Genomic DNA, 23,661 nt, shown 5'->3' with positions numbered 1-23,661 from the left:
GTGATTACAAATATGAGAGCCAGGAACTGGTACTGTGTTATGATCTCCTAAGTGGCATTGCAAACACACAGGTTTCTCAGTAGTTTGCATACTTTTCAGAACATAATATTCCATGTATAATTGTACCTAATGGCTAACAATTTAGGTAATCTTTCATACCTCTGTAACCAACCCCAGCGTGTCCACTACATTTAATGCTCTGTTATTAGCATCCTAATTTCTGATAAATTTTGAATGTTAGATAAATTAAATGTATTTCCTTACTGCATACCGCTTTTTTCAGTATTTACTGTGTTTTCTTTTCATACTGATGGGACAGTCTTTATAATATCAGATATTGACATCGTAATAATATCTAAGCCACCAAGAGAAACCCTGCTGTAAAACGTTTCATACGAACTTCTGTGTTACAGTAAATTGACCAGGCATTATGAAAAAGTAGAATAGTAAACATTGTATGTAGGGCATGATATAGAGATAATAAACAATATGCAGTACAATTAAAGACTTCTGTAGCAAGTCAGTAAATATTCCTGTAAATGGAGATTTCTTGATTATAAACTTACATAGTAGCCTATGGAGCAGATTTTCAAAGGGTTACGAGCGTATATTATGCACCTAACCCCTGAAAACCCACTCCTGCACGCGCCGAGCCTATTTTGCATAGGCCCGGTGACGCGCGCAAGCCCCGGGACGTGCGTATGTCCCGGGGCTTGAAAAAATGGGCGGGGAGTGGGCGGGACGGAGGCCTCCGACACAGCGGTCATGCTGGCGCACGCAATCTACGCCTGCCCGGAGGCAGGCACAACCTCACCAACAAAGGTGAGGGGGGTTTAGATAGGGCTGGGGGGGGCGGGTTAGGTAGGGGAAGGGAGGGGAAGGTGGGGGGCAGAGGGAACAGAGAAAGCCATCGGGGCTCCCCAGGGCTCGTTGCACGCAAGGTGCACAAGTGTGCACCCCCTTGCACGCGCCAACCCCAGATTTTATAACATGCGCGCAGCTACGCACGCATGTTATAAAATCGGGCATAGATTTGTGTGCGCCGGGTTGCGCGCACAAATCTATGCCCGTGCTAAAAATCTGTCCCTATATGTACACTTTAAGTTATAATTTAATTTATTTATTAGAAAGTTCTGCATGACTATATTTGGGGACAAAGCAAGTGAGAACGCAGCCTTCTCAGGACAATGCTATCACTCGTGCAAGCTGTTTGAAAATTACACTCATTATTGTCCTAAAAATAAAAACCGAATACTAAAAACGAATTGCAAGCTCAAAAACAGGCAAGATTTTGATGAGAGTAAGCAACAAAATTTAGAAGCAGAAAACATATCAGTCATGGAACAATGCATGTTGCATGCTGCAGTTCCAATGGTCAGAATGGATCTGGCATTTAGTATTGTTGGTTTCTGAAGAGAGCTAATTAGAATTCAAACTGCAATACTTCTGTAGCAAGAGATGCTACAATTCATTTTTGCAAAACTAAAGGTAGGAAGTATGAAATGGCTTGTACTGTTAAGCTAAGTATGCAAGTGTTATTGTAAATTATATAATAGCAATAAATATCACTGTAATGTTATTGCTTGCCAGATGTTCTACCTTGCCATATTCTAACACAATACTATGAGCTTTTTGCATCTGCAAGGATCCTTACCCAAACCCTACTGGGATTACAATGCCATGTCCTTCCTCCTTAACATATACTAAATATAAACTGGTGGGCCTTCTCTGCACAATTTTAGTCCTTTAAGTATGAGAATTCGGAAGAGCATAAATTGTAATCTTGTCCCCTTTAATTATCCCTCCCTCCATGTCCTCTGTTTTTCTCAGCCAGCCTTTGTAGCTACCCCCTACGACTCCCCCTTCCTACCTCTACCATCAGACAGAATTAGAGTGCCTGTGGTGGAAAGGTGGGTTATAAATCTAAACCAATAAACAATAATAAATAGCTTTGGAAGTCAAATATGTGAATAGTTTAGCTAAGCTGGATGGCAGATATGGTAAATATGCCCTGGTGTGTATTCCTTTGCACAGAATTCCTGCATAGTAACCTGTTAGAAGCCATACAAAAGGAAACTACACTCCAGCACTTTTTAGTTCCATATATACTCAAGATTTGGCAGACATCCCCATTTTAAAGTAAAACAACAACAACAAATATTCAACACCTCTTTCCCCCAATCACTTCCTTCAGCCTAATGATTTTTTTCTGCCTTACTTCCAAATCATACAAAGCATAAAAACCTCTGTAAAGTCAACTGAATCCATTCCATCTTAGACTATTAAGAGTTATCTATTCCATTTTGTATAATTGTCATGAAAACACTTTGTATCTAAAGTGAAAAAGCATGAACTTGGATCAAAAAGAATAGAGTACCTCCGCTCAGAGACAGCATTCATACAGAATTGTCATCATTATCGTATATATTTAAAATAAGTTTCTATATTTAAAAATTATATATCTAATTTTGTTTTCCAGAATGACAAATCTCCTGGACGTTCAGCAAGTCGGTCAAGTAACATATCAAAAGTAGGTGGAATATGTTAGTTTACTTTCATGTAATGGAAGAGAGCCTAGCATTCTAGTAATGCTAATCAGCCATGCCCAATATGCTACTTCTTTTGCCCAGCTGTCACTTTGGTTACCAGTAATCCTATTTATATTCACTAGTTTCCATATCATTAAAGGAATCTATGACAATTCAATTTAATATTAACCAGGATATTTGTTTCTCACCACAGTTATATTTAAACATTCTCCACCATAGTTACAATAAATTGAATTTTAAAATATAATTTTCTAGGTGTGCAGCTACATAATTGGTACAAATGCCCTATGCAATACATACAAATCAATATTTTAATTTGCAACAGCATCTCCGTATGCTCGGGTGAAAATTAACATCTGTTGTGCCGGTGGCATCCCACGTTTAGATGATGAAACCCCCGGGCTACGTTTCTATCCTGCTCCCTCACTAAACATTTTTGCCATCAAACTATCATTTATGCTTTGTTTACTTTACTGTCACTGAATTACTGTCATTTTATACCTGTTAGTAAAAATGATATACTATTGCATGTGTAGAGCACTGCATTAATGATAACTTTCGTATTTCTATCTGTACAACCATATTCTCATGAATGTCACCTAGTTTGGAACATGCCACCACAGACGTAGTGGATGCAAATAACTCATATTATCTTTTACCTCCTGCTGTGCCAAAATATAATAAATGAAGTATGAAAAGCTTTGAATGCTAGATAGTGCTGAGGCAGGTCCACTTACTATAAAGCAATGAATGTCCCTCTGTAGAAATTAGAAACTTTAGTTGTCTTATGTGAACTGAAATGGCAATTCTATGATCATATCAGAATGTTCTTGTGGGAACTGGTATAAAATCCAAGAAGTCCGAGTAATCTTCTGGTTTTATGCCAGCCTGATTTGAAATAATTCTCCATATAATGTTCCCATTATTCCAATGTATAGTAGGTATTGCACAGTAATATATAACGTGGGATGGGAGTAGATTACAGTTTGTGCAATTTCTGTGCAGAGGTCTGACCAGCTTAATGTAGCAAACTTCAACTCTGAAACCTTTCATGGAATTTTAAGATAAACTAAAACCATAATTAATACTCTCCAGAGAAAGCACATAAAACAAAAGTATACAAAGGAGTAAGGGTGTGCAGTCATTTTAAAATGACAGAGAAACACCATCAACATTTGTTTTGCTTTTGTGTTTTTTTTCAATCTAAAATGACGCACACAAAAACAATGATATTCTTTTGTTTGTTTCTGTCATTTTAGTGTGCACTAAATACATTCAGTGTGTGCTAAAATCATTTAGTATGGGCATTCAATACATTTAGGGGCAACTTTTCAAAAACGTATGCACAAAACTTATGTATCTACCCGTGTACATGCTATTTTATAAACCTGAAACATACACATGTATTTTTGCTTTCGCGCACACATATAAGCGTGTAAAATGGGTATGTTCCAGAGCGGGGCCAACATCTCCACATGTAAGTTGCTATTTTAAAAGGTGAATTTTTAAAACCCTATGTACGCTAAAGCCGGGAAATATGCGCAGCATTCGGGCTGACCCACACCACAAGAATTTTAAAAAGCGTGCAAGTGTGCGTGTATATGTGCATAAAAGTTTTTTTTCAAAAATGGGGTGGGGAGTGGTGTGGTCTTGGCGCTACATGGGCGTTCCAGGAACTATGAATTAAGCCAGCGCATAAGTATTTACACACACTAGGGCATGCTGGGGTCCCTCTTCACGTAACTTTACTTCTGCTATGGATGGCATGTAACTAATAAAACAAAAAAAATGACGCTAATTAGCGAAGTTTTAAGGGCTGGGGCTAAAAGGGCAAAAGGGAGGCTTATTAACTAGGGGGGGTAGGAAGTCTATTCCTTTAACTGAGCGAACTGGGAATGGACCAGGAAACTGGAAAATACATCGGCACGCATATCTACTAAAATCCCCCCACTTATGAGGTAGAGGTGGCATTTGTGCACACATGCGCACGTGTACAGCCTATATTATGTCATGCGCGTATATTCGTGCATATGTTATAAAATGGTCGCGTCCATTAGTGAGAGCCAGCATATGTGCGTAGATGTGCACCCGAGCACCGGTATGAAGGTAATCGTCCCTGATTTGCCAATGTACCGGCATAATTTTACACCTGTTAATTAGTTTGCATAAGTGATATTAAACGTGTCTATTGTGTACTGTCAGCTGGGTGGGAGGTATGGGTGAACTGGAGGGAATTCAGGCTAAAGAACCAGGAGGGTCTCAATGACCTGAAGAAAGACTCGGCAAACTGGTAAAGTAATTGGTAAAACTGGTAACTTCATTTATCCTGATTTATGCAAGTATGTCCCACTTTATTTTCATTGGCCACTGTTGGAAACAGGATGCTGGGCTTGATGGACCCTTGGTCTGACCCAGTATGGCATTTTCTTATGTTCTTATGTTCATGAATGCAATTTTCACGTGTATATTTTAAAAATAATTTTAATGCATTGCATATATTTGTGCATAAGCATGCATATGTGAGTATGTCATGTGGTAAAAATCTGTATATTTTATAATATGCCTGGGTTATAAAATGATGTCATACAACTATGATGTGATTTTACCATGAATGCCGGTATAAAAAAGCTTTAATTAAATAAATAAATAAATAAATAAATGAATGTGCGGTCTTATATGCATGTATATGCTGCATCATGCTTCCTGTGTGTTAAAACTAGTCAGCACATGTTAAAATGACAAAAACAAAATGAAGAAAAAGTAAAATTAAAACCCAAATGAAATGAAAAAATATGCTCCATGCACACCTCCTACAAAATGATATTTTTTTATACATATCCACTTTTATGTTGTTCTGTATTTAGTCAGGAGGTCACTATTCAGTAATCCGGCCAGCAGCAAAGGACCAGTCTTAAAACCTATTAATCTCTAAACCCTGACAATTCCTAACAGTGGCAAACAAATAATAACCTATACAAGCTCTCAAAATTAACCCAAAGCATTTCTAAACACATGCAATTCTTAACACTTGCAAACAAATACTAGCCTTAAAAATTATCATACATTATATAGCAAATAATAGTTTACCCCTGTAAATATTTTTTAAAAATAAGTCCAACTTAGCACCAGGAAATGAAGGTTCCTCATTCAGCAGCCCCCCTTCCCTGGCCCCTCTGATTGCTTATGTACCCCTCACCCCTAACTGCCCTATTGCCATAGTCCACCTCCCCCTCCCTCTGACTGCCACAGCCCCCTCCCCTTGACCCTCTCGAAAGCCTCAGGCTTCTCCCCTTCCCCTTCTCCCTGACCCCCATGAGAGCCTCAGGCCCCTCTCCGTTCCCCCTGACCCCCTGATAGCCATAGCCCCCTCTCCCTGACCTGCTGATTGCTACTACCCTTCCCTCCTCCCCCTGACCCCCCGATTGCCATAACACTCATCCCCCTGTCCCTGTTCACCTCCAGAGAACCCCTTACCATATGCTCGATCCCGCGGTAGGGACAGATGCAACCTCGCACCCGTCCCAGTTGGTGCCATTTTCCAAAATGGCACCGACCTTAACTTGCCCAGCTTGTGTCTGGAGTAAGGTCCAGGGATCAGACTCAGGCCAGGAGGAGGGGGATGTCAATCAGGTTGTCAGGGGGAGGGCGCTGAGGCAATCGGGGGTGAGAGGGGCAATGGCAATTGGGAGGGTCAGGGGAAGGGGATGGGGGCTGAGACTATTAGGGGGCCATGGGAGGGGGTGCCGCCACTGATGCCGCAAGATTTCTGTCAACCTTATTTTTCATTTCAGGGAGTCAGGGCTGCGCCGACCCCAGGTTGAAACAGGGGTCAGCAATGACCCCCTCTCAACTTCCCTGTTTGGCCACATTTTTTTTCTTTTGTTTCCCTGCTGCATTAAATGTGCGGTGGGAGCATCAGGTCCTGCGTTAGGGTCCCAGTCCTCCTTCCACACATCTAACGCATGCCAGGGAGGTATTATTTTATCACAGCTGACTACCTTCTCAGTTGGCCATGATAAAATATTTGCATAGAATTGCCTAGTAATGACCTTTTTGCATGCATTTACTTTATTCGAGCATGCAAATTGCATGCAAAGAAAGTAATTGTAGTAGGGGAGAGTATCTTGGTGGGGACATGCAAAATATTGCGTATATGAAATGCTAGAAGTCTAAAAAATAAGATGGGAGAGTTAGAATACATAGAACTGATTGATGAGGTAAATATAATAGGCATCTCAGAGACCTGATGGAAGGAAAATAACCAATGGGACATTCTGATACCAGGGTAAAAATTATATTGTAATGATAGGTTGGATCATATTGATGGAGGGATGGTGCTGTATATTAAAAAGGGCATGGAGTAAAACTGGATAAAAGATTTCCAGGAAACAAAATGGACTGTAGAATCTTTATGGATAGAAATTCCATGTGAGAAGCAGAGCAGTGGGAGTGTACTACTGCCCACTTGGCCTGAATGGACAGATGATGAAATGCTAACAGAAATTAGGGATGCTAGCAAAATTAGCAACACAGTAATAATGGACAATTCAATTATCCCAGTATTCACTGGGTAAATGTCACATCAGAATATTCTAAGGATATAACATTTCTTGATGAAATAAATGATTGCTTCGGGGAGGAAAATGGTACAAGAACAGACAAGAGGGGGAGCTATTTTAGACCTAATTGTTAGTGGAATGCATGATTTGATGCAAGAGGAAATGTGTTCGGTCCACTTGGCAATAGTGATCATCACATGATAACTTGATGACTTGATAACCAGAGGGAAGACACTAAAGAAATCTACTGCAATAGCATTTAACTTTCTAAAAGGAGACTTTGATAAAATGGGAAAATGTTTAGGAAAAAACTGAAAGGAGCAACTGCAACCGTTAAGAGTTTACATCAGGCATGGACATTGTTTAAAAATACCATCTTGGATGCCCAGACTAATGTAATTCATGCTTTAAAAAAAGTAAAAGTAAAGCCAAACAAATGCCAGCATGGTTAAAAGGTGAGATGAGAGAGGCTATTCCACCCAAACGAACATCTTTCAAAAAATGGAAAAGGGATCTAACAGAAGAAGCACTGACAATATCGCCCAGATAAGGCAATATTGCATGGTAAATGCTATTTTTCCACTTCAAAGCCTTATCATGGCTTACTAAAATCTAGGCCTTTCAGAACCACAAGTAGTTCTATTATGAGGTAAGGTGAGATGGCTTCCATAGTTGGCAAATTTAGAGGAAAAATTTGCCTCCCAAAATACTCCTACCATGGCCGCCTCACTCTGCAGTCAGGCAAAAACAGTGGTGTGGATTCAGTGAGCTGCCTGCAGTTTTCCCAACCTATGCAGGCAGAAGAAAGAATCTACAGCAGAGGGCCTAGACTGCACTCAACATACTTTATAGTAGGCTTAATGCCGTAAGGGTTCCAAGTGTATTTTTTGCAGGGTTTTCTGGATGTCACCACAGTAGTGCATGTAAGTGATATTTTTATCTCAGAACATAGTACTTTGAATGCCCATTTTCATGTTAAAATCTCCATTTTTGGGTTGGGGAAGTGATTAGTAAGCCACTGTAAAATAAATGCATAATTGTTCATTATGGGGCCGATTTTAAAAGTTACATGCGTGGGGTACATTTGTGCGCACCACCCGGCGCGCACAAATGTTCACCCGATTTTATAACATGCGCACGCTACCTTATTTCGTCGAGTTACTCCTGCCTCTGGCAGGCGTAACTTGCGCATGTCGGCTGGCTGCCGGCGTGCCATGCCCCGGCACAGGCCGCTGTGCCAGAGCACTTGGCCCCACCCCAGGACCACCCCCGGACCGCCTCCACACCCCGGACCGCCCCTTTTTCGAAGCCCCGGGACATACGCGCGTCCCGTGGCTTGCACGCACCGCCAAGCCTATGCAAAATAGGCTCAGCGCGCGCAGGGGTAGGTTTTCGGGGGTTATGCGCGTATCTTACACAAGTAACCCTTTGAAATCTACCCCTATGTGTGGGGAGAGGGTGTGGTGTTGCAAGGTTGTAAGAACTGCCTAGGGTACCTAATACCCTTGCACTTTCTCTGAGAGAGTGACAGCTGGCAGGGTTCCCAGAAACTGTCCACCTTAATAATGGTTTATGGGCTTGTCTTCAAGGAACTTGTCCAAACATTTTTAAACGTAGCTACATTAGCAGCTTTTACCACATCCTCTGGCAACAAATTCCAGAGTTTAAAAAACATTTCTCCTATTTGCCTTTAATATATAAAAACATAAGAATATAAGAAATTGCCATACTGGGTCAGACCAAGGGTCCATCAAGCCCAGCATCCTGTTTCTAACAGTGGCCAATCCAGGCCATAAGAACCTGGCAAGTACCCAAAAACTAAGTCTATTTCATGTTACCGTTGCTAGTAATAGCAGGTAATGAACTTCTCCTCCAAGAACTTATCCAATCCTTTTTTAAACACAGCTATACTAACTGAACTAACCACGTCCTCTGGCAACAAATTCCAGAGTTTAATTGTGCGTTGAGTGAAGAAGAACTTTCTCCGATTAGTTTTAAATGTGTCACATGCTAACTTCATGGAGTGCCCCCTAGTCTTTCTATTATCTGAAAGACTAAACAACCGATTCACATCTACCCATTCTAGACCTCTCATGATTTTAAACACCTCTATCATATCCCCCCTCAGCCGTCTCTTCTCCAAGCTGAAAAGTCCTAACCTCTTTAGTCTTTCCTCATAGGGGAGTTGTTCCATTCCCCTTATCATTTTGGTCACCCTTCTCTGTACCTTCTTCATCGCAATTATATCTTTTTTGAGATGCGGCGACCAGAATTGTACACAGTATTCAAGGTGCTGTCTCACCATGGAGCAATACAGAGGCATTATGACATTTTCCGTTTTATTCACCATTCCCTTCCTAATAATTCCCAACATTCTGTTTGCTTTTTTGACTGCAACAGCACACTGAACCGACAATTTCAATGTGTTATCCACTATGATGCCTAGATCTCTTTCTTGGGTAGTAGCACCTAATATGGAACCTAACATTGTGTAACATCATTAACCCATATACAGCATGGGTTATTTTTCCCTAAATGCATCACCTTGAACTTATCCACATTAAATTTCATCTGCTATTTCGATGCCCAATTTTCCAATCTCACAAGGTCTTCCTGCAATTTATCACAATCTGCTCATGATTTAACTACTCTGAACACTTTTGTATCATCTGCAAATTTGATTACCTCATTCGAGTATTTCTTTCCAGATCATTTATAACTATATTGAAAAGTACGGGTCCCAATACCGATCCCTGAGGCACTCCACTACCCACTCCCTTCCACTGAGAAAATTGTCCATTTAATCCTACTCTCTGTTTTCTGTCTTTTAGCCAGTTTGCAATCCACGAAAGGACATCGCCACCTATCCCATGACTTTTTACTTTTCCTAGAAGCCTCTTATGAGGAAATTTGTCAAACGCCTTCTGAAAATCCAAGTACACTACATCTACCGATTCTCCTTTATCCACATGTTTATTAACTCCTTCAAAAAAGTGAAGCAGATTTGTGAGGCAAGACTTGCCTTGGGTAAAGCCATCCTGACTTTGTTCCATTAAACCATGTCTTTCTATATGTTCTGTGATTTTGATGCTTAGAACACTTTCCACTATTTTTCCTAGCACTGGTCAGGCTAACCGGTCTGTAGTTTCCTGGATCGCCCCTGGAGCCCTTTTTAAATATTGGGGTTACATTATCTATCCTCCAGTCTTCAGGTGCAATGGATGATTTTAATGATAGGTTACAAATTTTTACTTATAGGTCTGAAATTTCATTTTTTATTTCCTTCAGAACCCTGGGGTATATACCATCCGGTCCAGGTGATTTACTACTCTTCAGTTTATCAATCAGGCCTTCCACATCTTCTAGGTTCGCCGTGATTTGGTTCAGTCCATCTGAATCATTACCCATTACCTAGTAACTTCATTGTGTGTCTCCTAATCTTTATACTTTTAGAAAAAAAAACCCAATTCAAGTTTACCTGTTCCACTCCACTCATTATTTTATAAACCTCTATCATATCTAGCCTCAGTTGTCTCTCATCTAAATGAAGAGCCCTAACCTCCTTAGCTTTTCCTCATAGGGGAATTGTTCCATCCCCTTTATCATTTTGTTCCCTTGTCTAAACAGCATGGAATCTATTAACCTTTTGGGATCCTGTCAGGTACTTATAACCTGGATTGGCCACTGTTGGAAATAAAATACTGGGCTTGATAGACCTTTGGCCTGACCCAGTTTGGCAAATCTTATGTTTTTATGTGACCAGGTCACATATGCTGTATTGTGTGTTCTTAATTATTGCTTGAACGTTTCTAAGTGAAATACTGAACAGGGAAACAGACAGATCTTTTTTACATTATGATCTTATAATGCTTATAACTTACAGCTTCCCTTGAGAGAAAAATTTTATCAGTTAGATGTATTCATTTGCCAAAACTGTCTATGGATGAATTGTCTAAACTGTTGTAATACTTAGTAATGCTATTTGGCTATTCAATTATGTGCTACATAGCATGACTGAAAATAGATCTGTGGTCTCAGACCACTTTACCTAAGTAGTTGCTAAAATAAATAAAGATTCCATGGTCTGTTCATTTTGAGTTTCCCCTCCGCAATTTTCTATATGAAACAAAGTTTTAGTGAATATTGAATCCATAGCTGACATTTAAAGTAGAAGTTGTGATATATTATTCTATCATCTTGTATACATTTTCTCTCAATAGTGATGTGCTGAAGTGTAAAACTGAATTAAGGAATTGTAATTTTATGCAACTGCATTGGTTTGGTTGATACAGCATCAGACTTTTTGACCTGTACTAGATATTGACCAACTATTTTCATATATGCATATATTGCAAACACACAAAGATAAGCCATATAAACATTATCCAGATTGGGCAATTGATGATTTTCCATACTACTGTAGTTGAAATCAGTCTTAGTAGTAAGTTCCTAACACCAGATACTCAGCTCCAAATCAGAATCAGGACAAAGTATGCTCTCTGACTCTTAGGAGGCAATTTTCAAAGGAATTATGCACGTAAAAACAGCATATATTGTAACAATTTTCAAAAGCCCATTTATGCATGTAAAGTGCTTTTATGCACATACAACTTTTTGACAATTCAGCTCTATGGGGTGAATTTTCAAAGGAGTTACATGCCCATATACGTGCATAACGTGCATTAGTGCACATAAAACCCAGTTTTACATGTGTAAATCTTTTTGAAAATTACCTCCTTAGAGTTGCCATTGGAGGAACAGAGTTTCTTGTTATCAGTGTCACAGCTCTTTCCAAAGCATATACTACTTCTTAGAGCTTAGCTAAAAAATGCAGAAACATGGACTATGGAGGGAGCTACACCACTGATGAATGGTCCTGAAAACATAGCAAAAATGGTCCTAAGCAGAAGTGGATTGTTAGTAGGATAGTCTTGAGGAAAATCTGGTAGCAAGCCCCCCACCCTCAAAAAGCTGACAGCAATAGCAACATATATATATATATATATATATATATATAAAGAAAACAGTCTCAGAAGATAGGAAGAAAAATAAATGTGACACAGAAAGAAGAGTTATGAAAAAAAGTTATGTCAAAGCAAATGAGAAAAAGGGACGAAAATAATAATTCCATTATTCAGATGTAGGAATGTTCCATTTTAATATATATCTACATAAATTAGAATTATATGGTGTTGTCGTTGTGACTTTTCCATGACACGTTGAGAATTCATCTTCGTCCACCCCCTCCACTACCACCACAAAAAAAAAAATATATATATATAATACCTTTTTGCAATATTTCCATAAGATGGGCAGAAATTTCTTGTAATTTCCTTATAGTCATGGAGCCATTCACTTGTTATTCTTACTCACTCAAAATGTGCTTTAATTTGGTTTGTCTGATGTTGGAGGGTATGAATACAATATGGCATGCAGTATAATAAAGTGTCCATGAAATATGTTTTCACATTTAATTATAGAATCATTAACTTTTGTCCCTAGAAGTTGCTTGGTGTGGCTTGTTAATTCAAGCATGAGCAAAAGCCTCATGCTATTTTCCTATGTTGGAGCCCATCAAGGAACTGATTGACCTGGAATGGAATGCTCCAGAGGCCAGTTTTAAAGGGGACGGGCACTAGAAGCCCTATACCCGCTGGAACCCACGGCCAAGGAGCTTCTACGCTTCCCTAAAGTGGATGCTATGATCTGTGGTGTCTCAAAACACACCACAATACCTGTGGAGGGAGGAGTGGCACTGAAGGACGCCCAAGACAGAAGGCTGGAAGCCATCCTTAAGCAGTCCTTTGATGTCTCAGCAATGATGCTACAAATTGCCACCTGCTGCACCTTGGTGGCACATTCCTGTTTGATCCTCTCCAGAGACGCTACCATGCCCGGAGAAGTGATGGAACCTGCAGTCTCCTTCCTCACTGATGCTACCACTGACCTCGAGTGCATGTTGTCCAGGGGTGCCGCCGCTGCAGTGGCGGCCAGAAGAAAATTATGGCTCCGAAACTGGTCGGCTGACGCGACTTCCAAGGCGAATCTCACAAAAGTGCCTTTTAAAGGATCTCTCCTATTCAGAAGCGAACTGGAGAAGTTAGCGAATCGCCGTTACCCCGATTACCTGAAGACAGGAACAAAAGAACATATCAGCGTACCTCCCCCCGAAGAACCAAGGGTAGAGGATTGCATTAAACCTTACAGGAACACACAGTCCCAAGCACCTCGTACTTCAAGAAGGTTTCAGTCCTTTCGGAACAAGCACATTAAGAGAGGAGCAAGCTCAGGGGCAGGCTTCCGGCCGTGCCCCACAATGAGAAGATGCAGACCCATCCACAGGAAGAAGACATAGGGGGCAGACTTACCCTCTTCTACCAAAGATGGGTCGAAGTAACATGGGACAAGTGGGTCCTAACAATCATTCGAGAGGGGTACACCCTGGAATTCTAAAGCATCCCCCCAGACAAATTTATGAGATCACCGTGCCACTCCCACTCCAAGAGACTGGCAGTTGAAACCAAGCTAGCAAGACTACTCAGCTTGAAAGCAATAACTCCAGTGCCTACATCTCAACAAAATACTGGTCACTATTCCATCTATTTTATCATTTTCAAGAAAGAAGGAACGTTCCGACCCATCCTGGACCTCAAGGCCGTCAACCGTTACCCTATGCTCCATCATAATGGCAGTGCAACTGGGAGAATTCTTGACCTCCCTGGACCTATCCGAAGCCTACCTTCACATCTCGGTCCATCAGGACCACCAGCACTTCCTGCGTTCACGATACTGGGCAATCATTACCAATTTTGAGCGCTACCCTTTGGACTAGCCACCGCTCCCAGAATCTTCACCAAAATTATGGTGGTAGTTGCGGCTGCACTGAGGAAAGAATGAGTTCTGGTTTATTCTTACTTGGATGATTGGCTGATCAGAGCAAAGTCTCCGGAGGAGAGTTGCCTCGTGACTACCAGAGTCAAGAACTTACTACAAGAGCTCGGGCGGGTCGTGAACACAGCCAAGAGCTGCCTACAGCCCTCCCAGTCACTAGAACACCTGGGAGCCTGGTTCAATACCAAGCTGGACAAGGTCTACCTTCCCCCTCCAAAGAGAAGAAAACTGATGGGTCAATTGCGAAACCTGTTGAACTCGGTTCGCCCCAAGGTATGGAACTACCTTCAAGTTGAGGTCATGAGGCCTCATGGCCTCATGACCTCAACATGATGAGTTGTGAAAAAAAAAGGTGGGGACGATAGTGTGCAGCTAGCTGCATTGCAGTGGGTGCGGATCGCCCGCCATGGTATGGCCGCATCACATACTATCGCCCCCATAGCGCCACGGGAAAATAATCCCAAGTGCTGGATGCTGGTTCTTGCAGAACATTTGTCATTCATAAGAGAGCACACAGGGGTTATTGCCATATTTTTATATTCTTTCACCTTGGTTGCAGCAGCTTGCAGTATCTTCAGAGTTGAAAACCCCTTTTTGACAAGTCCAAAACACATCACTCAGATTCAGACATAGCTCGTTCCATATTGTAAGGCTCCAAAACATGATAAGAATGTGGGGGCAGGAAACTGGTTTATAGTAGCTTGCTATACATACAACTTAGTGTAGAGATTCTACCAGATCTCTACCAGAAGAATTTGGTTTCACCTAAAGTAGGGAGGAAAACAGTTTTAGGAGGGAAAAGTTACTTCTGGGTTTATAGCTCCCCCATGTGGGAGATTGAAAGTGGTGTGCTCCCATGCTTTATAAACCCAGGCCACCATTCTCTAGTGTGAACTTTTTACTTTTACTTGACGGGGCAGGAAATTTCTATGCTGTTCTTGGTTTGTTTATTTTACCTAGGGAAAGACCCTGGGGCCTCTAGGGCTGAGACTTGTGTAAAGGAGGCTTGTGGGAAAAAGTGCAATGGTTTCCAGGCTGGAGGCACAAAGCCACACTGACTCCAGCCTTTACAAATGCAAACAAACTTTTATTTATATCACAGCAAACAATATCATAGTGGACTGTCTTACCTCCAGACAGACTATATTCCATACCTTCATATAGCCTCTCAGAGAGGGTCAGGAGCTCCTTGCTCCTGGAGACATGGGGGCCTCCTGCTCCAGCTTGTCCCACCCTCAGGACTCACCCTACCCAGCAGGCTCCCACCCACAGAGCTCTCTCCCTCTGTAGGATTTAAGTTGAACCGGTTATTCAGACTGGTCCTGCACAGGTTTAAAGGGGAAAATAGGGGCACTCTGTCACATACCCCCCCCCCCCCCTTCACCTTGGACCCATCAGTCTAAGCATTACTACTTTCCCCTGGATCCCATCTAGGAAAGTACCACACACACCCCACTCCCCTTCATCTGGCCTCCCATCAGCTAGGCTTGGAATCAGTAATCTAGGGTCAGACTCATCCCCACACATCGTTAGTATTACCCTCTGTGGCCCTTGCCCATTGTACACCCACAGTCCTTTATCTGAGTCCATATGTAGCTCAGGGTTCCACTTCTACCCTAGCGGGTCTCCTTGGTCTGGCTGTGGGACATGTGGTGAGTACTCTTCACTCAGCTCTGTGGCGACCTGTGCCTCCTCTGCACTGTTACAATCAGCGCCCTCTGGTGACTCCCCCTGGCTCTTGCTGACTCCTTGTCAGTATCACGCATTGGCTCCTCTATAGTGCTTCTCACTGGGGTCTCCGTGTTATCCCTCTCTAGGCTTACTAAAACACCTCCATCTTGTGTATCTACAGCCCTCACACTGGGGTCTTCATGGCCTCTGTGGCCCTTTTACCTGGCTCCTTGGCAGTGCCTCTCTCAGGCTCCATCCAGTCTGCCTTCCATCGGACCTTTGATGCCGCTCCCAGCAAGCCAGTCAGTATTGCCCCCTTCTGGGTACTCTGTGATCCCACCCTCGGGGCTCTCCACAGCCTCTGTCTATGGGCTTTCTCTGGCTTTTGGGTACTATACAGTTTCTCCCTCTGGGCTTTCTGTAGTGCTGTCCTCAGGTCTCCCTACAGTGCCCCACTTCCTGCTGCCTCCCTCAGGTCATTCAACACTGCCTCCTTCTGGGCAGTCTGCATCGCTTCATTCCCCCAGTGGGCTCTCAACACTTAAGAGTTCATTTTGACTTCAGTCCCATTGCTGCTTTCCACTCTGGAGTGGAGTCTCTTTGAAGAGTCAAGTGCCAGTCATATAATTCAAATCCCTGCTGGTCTTCTTCAGTTTACACGAGCCCTACAGCTTTGCCTGGCTTCACTTCTGGCAAGCTGGCAGTTTTTCACAGTTCACTCATTAACATAGTGTTCACTCTGGCAAGTTGCCGTAGCTCCCTCTTCATTTGGGCCATCTCTGCTGCAATCTTCCATACTTCAGCGATCAGATGTAGATATTTATTACCCTGTGCAGCCTTTGCTTCCATCTTTTAAGCTCTCTGGCTTCCCTTCCTTCTTTCTCCTGCACGGCAGTACACCTACTGGATCCAAACTAGGATTTTGGAGGTTCTGCCCAGGCTTCTGGCTGCTGCAGTCTCCTAAAGAGATCACCCCTTGTTTCTACACTTGCTCACAGTTTCACTTTCTGCCTTGGCCACTCCCTGCTCTATTCACAGTGCACAACTGCTTTTTCCTAGGTTTTTTTTCTTCAAAGGAAAAAAACAATTTAAAAACCCTACCTCACTGGCAGTACCTGTACTATGTATTACAATTCTATCTACAGACAGATCTTTTCTCCTTATTCTATAAAGAAAAAAAAAAACTAACTTGCCTCTAAGCCCCACTGAGCACTATCTGGTTTAAGGCACTTTTCTTTTTTTTTTTTTCCTTCTGTGAGCCAGCAAGTTTCCAACTTCCAGTGCTTCTGCAGTCCTAGCAGTACTGCTTTGCCTCCAATGTTTTTGGCAGGCCAGACACCCAACTTCAGTTACAGTCCTCCTGTGGAGATTTGGGATTTTTCCTGTGCCAAGTTTTAGGCCAAAAAAAATCCCCAAATAACACCATATGTGGAAGATGGAGCAATGGTTCCCAGAATGGAGGCACGAAGCCCACCTACTTCAGCCTTTTCAAATGCAAACTTACATTTTTATTTAAATCACAGCAAACAATATCATAACAGACTGTCTTACTTCTGATCAGTTTACATTCCATATCTTCATACAGCCTCTCAGAGAGGGTCAGTAGCGCCTTGCTCCTGCAGACATGGGGGCCTCCTGATCCCAGCTGGACTCACAAATTTATCCTGCCAAGCTGGGCTCACAAATTTATCCTGCCCCAGCAGGTCACATCCTCAGGGCTTTCCCTGCCCAGCAAGGTCCTGCCCACAGAGCTCTCTCTCTCTCTCTCTCTCTCTATGGGATTTAAGGTGGACCAGGCATTTAGCACAGGTTTAAAGGGGAAAATAGGGGCATTCTTGTCACAATGTGTTATTGCCTAATGTTAAGATGATCCATTGGAGACCTTTTGTTTAGAGTAGAAAGTTCTTCCACCCTTCCTTTCTTTTTTATTTCCCTTTATAAGACTTTTGCATTTTTTAAATGCCTCATCCATGGGTGTAGCATATACCATCTAGAAGAGTAGTGTCTCTCAACCGGGGAACATGGGTAGACTGTCTCTGGTCCTGGTGGAAGAGTGTATTTTCATCCATCCTTGAGGGAAAGGAGTAAAGCTAAGAGTAGGAGACTTTGTGGACTCAATTTCAGGTTCATTATCATTTCACTGAGATAACAGGAGAAGAGGAGTATAACAGGTACCCATCAGGTATCAACAGAGAGAGAGAGAGAGAGAGAGAGGAGAAGAGAAGAACTACAGGAGAGGTAGGAGAAATTGAAACTTTGTTATGGAATATAAATAAATTGACTAAAAGGCCTATTCCCTATCAATTGGGAGGGAGTGAGCTTACCAATGTTAGGATAAGTAAGTGAGGGGGCCCTTAGGCCGAGGTGAGAGGTGTAACCCCCCAGGGGAAGGAGACCCGCTGGGTCTTACCATCAGGAGGCGGAGCTTCAGCTGCAGGATGGGATACAGCAGACGTAGAAGTGGAGAGGAGAGGGTGACCTCAGGAGGCGGGCCACAGTACAGCAGCACAGTGCTGACGTCAGACTCAGCTTGAGAGACAAGAGTCCAGGAGAGAAGCAACACTACCCAAGGAGCGGGGAATGCCAAGATGTACAGTCACTGAAGTATACTGAATCTGTAGTGAAGTTATTCAGGAGGGTTCCTCGGTGGGAGCACACTGTAGTGGTCCGTAGAGCGGGGTATACCGACGAGGGTTCCTCAATTGGTATCAAGGCACAGAACCTGGGAGTAAATCCTCACGGCAATGGTCCGCAGAGCGGGGTACACCAGCAAGGGTTTCTCTGATGGTGACACGGTGCGGGTCCTGCAGAGCAGGGGGAAACCCAGAAGTGACTCCTCATGGCAATGGTCCGCAGAGCGGAGTACACCAGAGAGGATTCCCATGTAGACTCACCTCAGGGATCCAGGGAGAGGTACTCACAGAGACTGGAAGCAGGTAGAAGTCCTGTAGAAGGCCTCAGGGATGAGGCAGGCTGAAGTCCAGGTGAGTGGCCCTCCGAGGAGCAGATAGCCAAGAGACGAGGGGGGTCCCTGAGGAGCGGGTACCCAATAGTCTCACACCACGGAAGCAAAAACCAGAACAAGCTGAAGAGAAGCTGTAAGATGCAGCAAGTGAACTCATTCTCAAGCCGCTGGCTGTCTGGGCTGGCGGGTATAAATATCATAGTGTCACGTCATTTGCTAGGGACGCCCCTGAGGTTCCCACCATGACGTAGTTAAAGCTGGTCGGAGAGCGCGCGCACACGCCTAGGGAATCCAACGGGTAAGATGGCGGTCGGCAGCATCCATGCTGCTAGAACAGGCCCGGGAACGGAGGCCAGAAGACCAGCGGTAGCTGGCTAAAGCCGCAAGTTTGCCCAACGGAGCCAAAGTTGTAAAAAGAGAGGTGAGCAATGGCGGCCACAGCCGTCTGTGGCCGTGGAGCGTAACAACCAACTGCCCAAATTGATTGGAAAGGAGGAGAACTTATTAATTGAAATTGGAAGTTATTCATCAATACAAATTGAAGAAAGAGAAAATGTCATAAATGTATTCAAGAACAGCTATGTATTCAAGAACAGCTATGTATTCAAGAAAAGCTATAAAGAACTTTTGTGATCAACTACAAAAGTTATCAGTAAAAGTTATGTTGGAAACCATCTAATGCTTCCAGTGTGATTATTGCTGCCATTTACATTTGAATGATCATCAGTGCTGTTTACAATAAATGTTATATTGGGAATTTGACTTGAAGCAACACCCAGGGCCCAGATGATCATTTTTCCCCCTGCTCAGGGAATCATGGACACCCAGATGAATTAACAACATGGGAAGACTTAACTTTAAAAGGACTGAGGTGTGGGTCCTGGGACATCATCCGAGATGATCGGTCCAGGGGTTACATTATATATCAGCAATGCTGTCAGAAGGCCTGGAATTGCGAGCTACGAACTGAACACATTATCTGTTTAATATATTAAAATTCTGATGAGACACAAAGTGGCATATGTACTGTGTTAAACCTGTTGAAAGGCTTATACACTCTTTTCTTGTCACCCTCAAGGTGTCAGAAAAATTATTTTGTGGTGTAAACCCCTCGTATTCTTAAAATATAGCATACACCATTAAATGATTCTTTTCACAAAAATGTACTTAATTTTAATGCAAACTGTGATAGGGCTTGTCCTGCATTTATTGGGTCACTAATAGATATGATAAATGTGTGATAATGCTTCAGTGTCTAGGCTGACACTTGTTTTCCTGCATAAATTGTTTTTCTGCCTTTTAATGCACAGACCCAAACATGCTCAGTTCTAACAAGCCCTAAAGCTCTAGCTCTTCTCTGTATGCCCTGTCTTTTCTTCCTTAAATGTTTCATGGTTGTTCTTTTTTCAGAATGTGTAAATAATTTCAGTAACATGAAAATGAGCCAAGTACATGCTTTTATTTCTGTTATCATTTTCTGGTGCATTAAATCGTATGTTTGGAAGACATACTTTTGAGGCTATGTGTGGTCTTCGTAATTCCCTGTGTATTAAAACAGTGCAGTGGGGATTATTTATTTAGTTTTTGTATATTAAACTAGCACCCTGAAATAAATGTTGATGCATGTTAAGTATAAATCAGCACTTCAAAGATCACTTATTTAGTGAAAGGAAATGTTCTGTATGAATTTTGAATCAGTGATCCAAAGCTTAACTTCAAGCCTTCATAATCAAGAGAGTTTGCAGTTCAAGTGAATGTCAATTTTTTTTTTCAAATCAGAAGCCAATTATAGAGGAACTTTTCTATTAAGAAGACCCTTTTCATGGCTGATTTAGGGCAGTGTTTACCAACCTTTTTGATGCCGGGGCTAGCTGCCTACCGACCTAAACTGATACAAACTAGCTGGCTTCCTTTGATTACAAAAAATGTGCCTCTGGTAGAGTAGGAGGGAAGATGATTTAGTAAAATAGCAGAAAATAATTACACAAACTTGTCTGATTAAGATATTTCTTCTTATATTTATCAGTTTACCCATTTATTTCATGTTTTGTTGTTAGTTTGCCACTTTGAAACAGACAACATTCAGACACTGTAGATATTTCCCCATTCCCAGAGGGCTGTGAATTTCTACCTGAGATAATATAGGGCAAAGAAACTTACCCAAGCTCACAAAACACCAGGGGATTGGAACTCTAGCTTTCTTGTGTTACAGTCTGCTGCTCTAACCACTAGGCTACTTCTCCTACAACACTTTGCACACCTATTTTGTTTTATTCTTTCCTGTCATCTTTCCTGGCTCTAGCTCACACTATTCCTCTGTTAGTTATTTACACTATTCCTCTATTGGTTATTTACACTTTCAGATAATAGAAGGACTAGGGGGCACTCCATGAAGTTAGCATGGGGCACATTTAAAAACTAATCGGAGAAAATTATTTTTCACTCAACACACAATTAAACTCTGGAATTTGTTAGAACATAAGAACATAAGAAATTGCCATGCTGGGTCAGACCAAAGGTCCATCAAGCCCAGCATCCTGTTTCCAACAGAGGCCAAAACCAGGCCACAAGAACCTGGCAATTACCCAAACACTAAGAAGATCCCATGCTACTGATGCAATTAATAGCATAGGGCTGATGCAATTAATAGCATAGGGCTATTCCCTAAGTAAACTTGATTAATAGCCATTAATGGACTTCTCCTCCAAGAACTTATCCAAACCTTTTTTGAACCCAGCTACACTAACTGCACTAACCACATCCTCTGGCAACAAATTCCAGAGCTTTATTGTGCGTTGAGTGAAAAAGAATTTTCTCCGATTAGTCTTAAATGTGCTAATTGCTAACTTCATGGAATGCCCCCTGGTCCTTCTATTATTCGAAAGTGAAAATAACCGAGTCACATCTACTCATTCAAGACCTCTCATGATCTTAAAGACCTTAAAGACCTGCAGAGGATGTGGTTAGTGCAGTTAATATAGCTGGGTTAAAAAAAAAGTTTGGATAAGTTCTTGGAGGAGAAGTCCATTAAGTGCTATTAATCAAGTTGACTTAGGGAATGGCCTCTGCTATTACTGGCATCAGTAGCATGGGATCTTTTTAGTGTTTGGGTACTTGCCATGTTCTTGTAGCCTGGTTTGGCCACTGTTGGAAACAGGATGCTGGGCTTGATGGACCCTTGGTCTGATCCAGTATGGCAATTTTTTATGTTCTTATGCTATATTCACACCATTCCCTTTTTCCCTGCACTCACACACTGGACCACATTCACTCAAATGCTGGGTGCAAAACCCCAACATCCCCTCCCAACCAGTCAACCTACTCAGCCAATCATCATCTACCCTGTCCCTTTCCACAGCTAGTCAGCTCCAGTGACCCGTCAGCCAACACTGCCACCTCGCGCAAGATTGTGAGACCAGGATGGGAATCGGGCACCACATGGCTCATACCTACAGATGCACTATGCCTAAAGCTGTCATCTGTTCTGAAAGCAGTGCCTGCTGCGAGAAAGGAATGACATGTAGGGCATTCTACAACCCTAGAACCTAGCGAAAATGCTACTATGGATCAGCACCTGTTCACAGACTTGTACAGTCCTACCTTCCTGACTGAGGCAGCTACAAGCGATCTGAAATTATTTGCTTATTTATATCTGGGCTAAGTATATTCCTTGTCTGGTTTTTGTAATATTTTGGGCCTTTGATGGGGAGTTTATTGTACTGGTGGCCTTAATTCCTAAAGTGTGTGTTGTGTTGGAGATGAAATCCCAAAAAAATAAAAAGGTGCATTAAGTTTTACTAGTGTGGCTAGAGGGAGGAGTGCTACCAGCATTTGGAAGCAGCCATTAGCCACTGCTTGTAGTCATATCTTCCTGGCTGAGGCAGCTACAAGCTATCTGAAATTACTTGCTTAATTATATATGGGCTAAGTATATTCCTTGTCTAATTTTTGTAATATTTTGTGCCTTTGACAAGGGGTTTATTGTACTTGTGACCTTAAGTCCTAAAGTGTGTGTTGTATGTTGGAGCTGCAAGCACACAAAAAAAATTCCTGCAAGTAATCTCAACTGTTTAGTACCCTCCCTTTCCTGTTGATAGCAGGGCTGAATTAGCCATGCTGTCTGGGAGAGTGCACGAGACCGGGAGTACACGGAGTTTTCCTCAGTGAGTCATAGAGCTTTGACTCTGTGCGGCTGCGCGGTCGTCTTCCCGCGCGATTCCCTGCTTCTCAGTCTCTTTTTTTCCGCGAGCCGTTTCTCACGTGGGTTTTTTTCCTCTCACGATTTTTCCATTTTTGGAGATTTTTTGTGAGATTTTCTAATCGAGATGGCTCCAAAGCCATCTGGATTTAAATACTGCCAGTGTGGCAAAGTTGTGTCCATCACTGATGGAGATAACTATTGTTACATTTGTTTAGGGCCAGACCATGACCAAACCTCATGCAGAGACTGTGGTCATATGTCCCCCAGGGCCCAGCGTTAGCACGCTGAAAAAATGGCGTGGCTGAGGTGGCCATGTAAATGAAGTTCTTTCTATGCAAATTAGGTTTAGTGGGCATGTAGTAAATAAAGTGGTATTCTCTCTGCCATGTGCTGTATAGCATATACTCACTAAGGCCTAATATTTAACACCTGCTCAGATCAATTGTTAAATTTTTAGTTCACACTCTGGGGCTGATGCAATAAAGTGCATCCAGCTTAGTGTACAGGTTTACATGAAGTTGAACATGCGTTTTGGATGCACTAAACTAGTGCTGGATACAGTAAGGAGATTAATGCTTTCAAAACACGCACCTCAACAAACCCGAACCTGATAGCACCCGTCAGATGTTACTTGCATGTAGATGAGGACATTAGCTATTGCCCCCAAGCAGTAAAATGCTGGGTGCCCAACACATACTTTTTTTTTTCTTCTTAATTTTATTTTTATTGAAATTTCAAAAACATTTTACAGAACATATGTTCAGAGAAAACAGATAATAGTGCTAATATAACGAAGATATTACACTGTACATACTTTAATATCAT

General features: G+C 42.2%; 1 protein-coding gene across 2 annotated transcripts in view; it reads left to right on the top strand.

Moving 5' to 3' along the window:
• MARCH1 (membrane associated ring-CH-type finger 1) overlaps positions 1-23,661 on the top strand; it is a 777,418-nt gene that overhangs the window by 454,997 nt on the left and 298,760 nt on the right. For both annotated transcript variants that reach the window (XM_029619082.1, XM_029619003.1), the window contains one exon: positions 2,480-2,530. In XM_029619082.1, coding sequence (XP_029474942.1) covers positions 2,480-2,530 — 51 coding nt within the window. The remainder of the gene's footprint in view (positions 1-2,479; positions 2,531-23,661) is intronic.

Source organism: Rhinatrema bivittatum, chromosome 1, assembly GCF_901001135.1.
Source record: "Rhinatrema bivittatum chromosome 1, aRhiBiv1.1, whole genome shotgun sequence".
In the NCBI taxonomy this organism is placed as follows: Eukaryota; Metazoa; Chordata; class Amphibia; order Gymnophiona; family Rhinatrematidae; genus Rhinatrema; species Rhinatrema bivittatum.
The sequence above is the reverse complement of the archived record's forward strand: the minus strand, read 5'-3'. Positions and strand labels throughout refer to the sequence as shown.